At 35.6% G+C, this 3,746-nt stretch overlaps 1 protein-coding gene across 1 annotated transcript; it reads left to right on the forward strand.

Moving 5' to 3' along the window:
- Positions 1–1,897: 1,897 nt before the first annotated feature.
- LOC125218309 (capsanthin/capsorubin synthase, chromoplastic-like) lies at positions 1,898–3,538 on the forward strand. The gene has a single exon (XM_048119949.2). The coding sequence runs from the start codon at positions 1,999–2,001 to the stop codon at positions 3,481–3,483; it is 1,485 nt and encodes a 494-aa protein (XP_047975906.2). The 5' UTR covers positions 1,898–1,998; the 3' UTR covers positions 3,484–3,538.
- The last annotated feature ends 208 nt before the right edge of the window (positions 3,539–3,746 follow it).

Here is a 3,746-nt window from a genome sequence, read left to right on the forward strand (position 1 = left end):
ATAAGGTAACAGAAAGGTAAAAAGAAAAAAAAAATTAAATATTGTTAGTAGATATTGAATCCCACCTCTAAACAGATTATAAAAGATTATTTAATTTTGTGGGACATAAGTACTCAAATTGAGAATTTGTTTATAACTATAACACTTCCTTGCAATTTTGTAGAAGTTTAATGTGTCACGCTTTTTAATATCTATAAATATAATGTCTCACACTTATAAAATTATTAATCATATTATTTCATACTCCTACAATTTATTTATTTTCAAAATATTTTAAAACTTGTTCAGACATCATTTTATACCTTGTGAGTTTTTTTGAACTTATAAAATTATAACTTATATATTTATTATGTTTTTAAACTTAGACCATCTCTAATCTTACACCAAATCTTACTGTTGTTGTAGAAAATTTCTCCAAGCATACTTCAAACTCAAATTCAATTTTTTTGCTTTTCTACATAACAATGTCAGATATGAAGCTATTGCAAAAAATTGGTGACACACATGCTCAAAAATTATGTAAATGGTTTAAGTAAAATTACTTTTTAGATATTTTTAGATATCACGTGGCATTACATTTCCTTAGTAGTGAGTATGTTGTGATATAATACCAAGGTTAAATATATTTTATATTGAAGAATAGTTATAAAATTTAAAATTTAATAAATAATCAAAATCTGAATTATTTTGACTTATTATTAATATTATATTTTAGTATGTGTTTTGGTTATAACTATATTATTCACTATAACTAAACCATAAATTAATATGTAGTATAATTAAAATTGAATTGTGTTTGTATCAATATATTGTTATATTTATATGTATTTTATTCCAAGTTATTTTACAATTTAAATTAGTTTAAACAAGTGAAGGGGAAGCTAAACATAAATAATCACTAATGGAGTAATAGAAATGAAATATCAGGAGCATATTTTTTATGACTTCAAAATTAACTTTGCAATACATATTAAATAATTTGAATAATTTTTAGTACCTCATTTCGAATTATTAAAATACGTGTTTGATTAGAAATAAGTGCACGTTTGGTAACTAAATAATCTTATACTAATAATTAAAGATTAGTATAGTTAAAATTGATCAAAATAATTAAATTACACAACGAAAGTGTATGGTTCAATGTTTTTCAAATGCCGGCATTGGAAAATGATTAGGAGAAAGTCTTTTTTTTTTTCATCGTGCCTTTGAGTTGGTTCTATTAATTTTCCCATCATATAAAAAATGGAGAAGGATTATTGGTCGGATACAAATAGATACTACTACTAAGTACTAAATAGATATTCTACATAACTATTTTAGAATTGAGGGCATATTAGTTTTTAAAAAATTGTTACTCTTAGGCCGCATAAATTTCAATGATTTGGCATTAATTATGCACAATTTTAATAATTTTTTAATATTATGACGGGCTAATGTGCCTATTAAGCTCTACTCATATAAAAAAGTCATACATGTGACATAAATATCATATTAAATGGGTAGATTCCAAAATTATATACGATTCCCAAGTATCTATGGAGACTAACAATTTTCAATTTCATTTCCCCATATTGAATTGAATTCGAGTAACTACTCTTCAATATTGAAAAAAAAAAACGGCAACAATGCAAACGATTCTTTAAAGTTGGGTGTTTTAGTTTAAAAAAAGAATTTACAAATAACCTTGTATGCTATTTATATAATTTATTTATAGTCACAGAATAAAAAACTTGAGATCCTAATCGCTACATCATTTGTTCACTAAATACCGACGAAGCATACAATGTTTATTATAATTAAATGTGGGTTGGTGTATAGAAGATGGCCCACCATTTCGTTGGATAGCCAAACTTAAGAATCCATTTTAACCCAAATTTTAGTCAATTTGTGGGATCCTTTCTGTTCATTTTGGCAGCATTCATTTCTTGTGATTCTGTTGCATTTAGATTTTAGGCGAGGAACCTTTTTCATTTGCCTGACATCTCATCTCTCTCTCTAATGGCATCTCTTCTCAAGCTCACCCCATCTCCCTTGCTCTCCACTTCAAACCCATGTTCATTTCCAGCAAAGACTCCGACTTGGCATCCAATTCCTCACACCCTTCGCACAAAAGATCGCCAAATCGCTCAAAGCAGCAAATTCAACAGCTTTCTTGATCTGGAGCCCCAATCAAAACCGGAGTCTTTGGATTTCGACATTCCCTGGTTCAACCAAGCTGATCGCCCCCAATTCGATGTCATCGTCATCGGCGCCGGTCCGGCCGGTCTCCGCCTAGCCGAGCAAGTTTCCCGCCGCGGGATCAAGGTATGCTGCCTCGACCCTTCCCCTCTTTCCATGTGGCCAAACAATTACGGTGTGTGGATTGATGAGTTTGAGAGCTTGGGATTAGAGGATTGTTTGGATGCAAAGTGGCCTATGACTTGTGTTCACATCGATGAACGAAAAACCAAGTATTTGGACCGTGCTTATGGCAGAGTCAATAGGAAAGACTTGAAATTGAGGTTGTTGTCTGATTGTGCAACACATGGTGTGAGATTCCACACGGCCAAGGTTTGGCAGGTGAATCACGAGGAGTTTGAGTCGTCAGTTTTGTGTGACGATGGCACTGAATTGAGGGCTAGTTTGATTGTCGATGCTAGTGGTTTTGGTAGTACTTTTACCGAGTATGACAAGCTGAGGAATCCCGGGTTTCAGATTGCTCATGGCATCTTGGCTGAGGTTGATGAACACCCCTTTGATTTGGACAAGATGGTGTTGATGGATTGGAGGGACTCTCATCTTGGAAACGAGCCGCAGCTACGCGCTAGCAATTCAAAACTCCCGACTTTCTTGTATGCGATGCCTTTTGATTCCAAGTTGGTGTTTCTTGAGGAGACGTCGCTGGTGAGCAGGCCGGTGCTGTCGTATGCAGAGGTGAAGAGTAGGATGGTGGCGAGGCTGAGGCAGTTGGGGATACATGTGAGGGCCGTGATTGAGGATGAGAAGTGCTTGATCCCGATGGGAGGGCCCCTCCCGCGGATGCCCCAGAGTGTGATGGCAATTGGGGGCAACTCCGGGGTTGTGCATCCTGCAACTGGCTACACGGTTGCTCAGACAATGGCGCTCGCCCCTCTGGTTGCGAGGGCCATTGCTGAGTGCCTCGGCTCCACCAGGATGATCCGAGGAACTGCCCTTTATCAGAGGGCTTGGGATGGGCTGTGGCCTCTGGAGAGGAGGTGTCAGAGGGAATTCTACAATTTTGGGATGGAGACATTGTTGAAGCTTGATTTGAATGGGACTAGGAGCTTTTTTGATGCTTTCTTTGAGCTTGATCCTCACTTGTGGCATGGTTTTCTTTCCTCAAGACTCTCTCTTGGTGAGCTTGTTACGTTGGGGTTGTCACTCTTTGGACATGCTTCAGCTCCTACTAAGTTGGACATGGTCACAAAATGCCCTGTTCCCATGGCTAAAATGGTCGGAAAGTTGGCCCTTGAGGCCATCTAACTCTTATGGTTATACTTGTTTTTTGTTTTTGAATTAATACAAATGTTTTGTGATATATGCTTGCAAGAAAGTCAGAATTTTGTTGTGTGAAATTTACAATTTGTTTTGTTCTATGTAGATAGTGTTAATTTAATTGCCAGTTGAGTTTTGTCATTGAGGAGTGGAACCATAAAATAGAAATTGGATAGATAAATGACAAGGTGAGTTAATAAAATCTTCATAGGTATATCTGTTGAATTTTACAACTTGCAAAATTAGCTGTT

This window comes from Salvia hispanica, chromosome 1 (assembly GCF_029641045.1).
Source record: "Salvia hispanica isolate PSC_SH4W2 chromosome 1, Shi_PSC_v1, whole genome shotgun sequence".
In the NCBI taxonomy this organism is placed as follows: domain Eukaryota; kingdom Viridiplantae; phylum Streptophyta; class Magnoliopsida; order Lamiales; family Lamiaceae; genus Salvia; species Salvia hispanica.

Bases quoted from the DNA above. Each gene is read 5' to 3' on its own strand.
- LOC125218309 (XM_048119949.2), top strand. From the start codon at position 1,999: ATGGCATCTCTTCTCAAGCTCACCCCATCTCCCTTGCTCTCCACTTCA.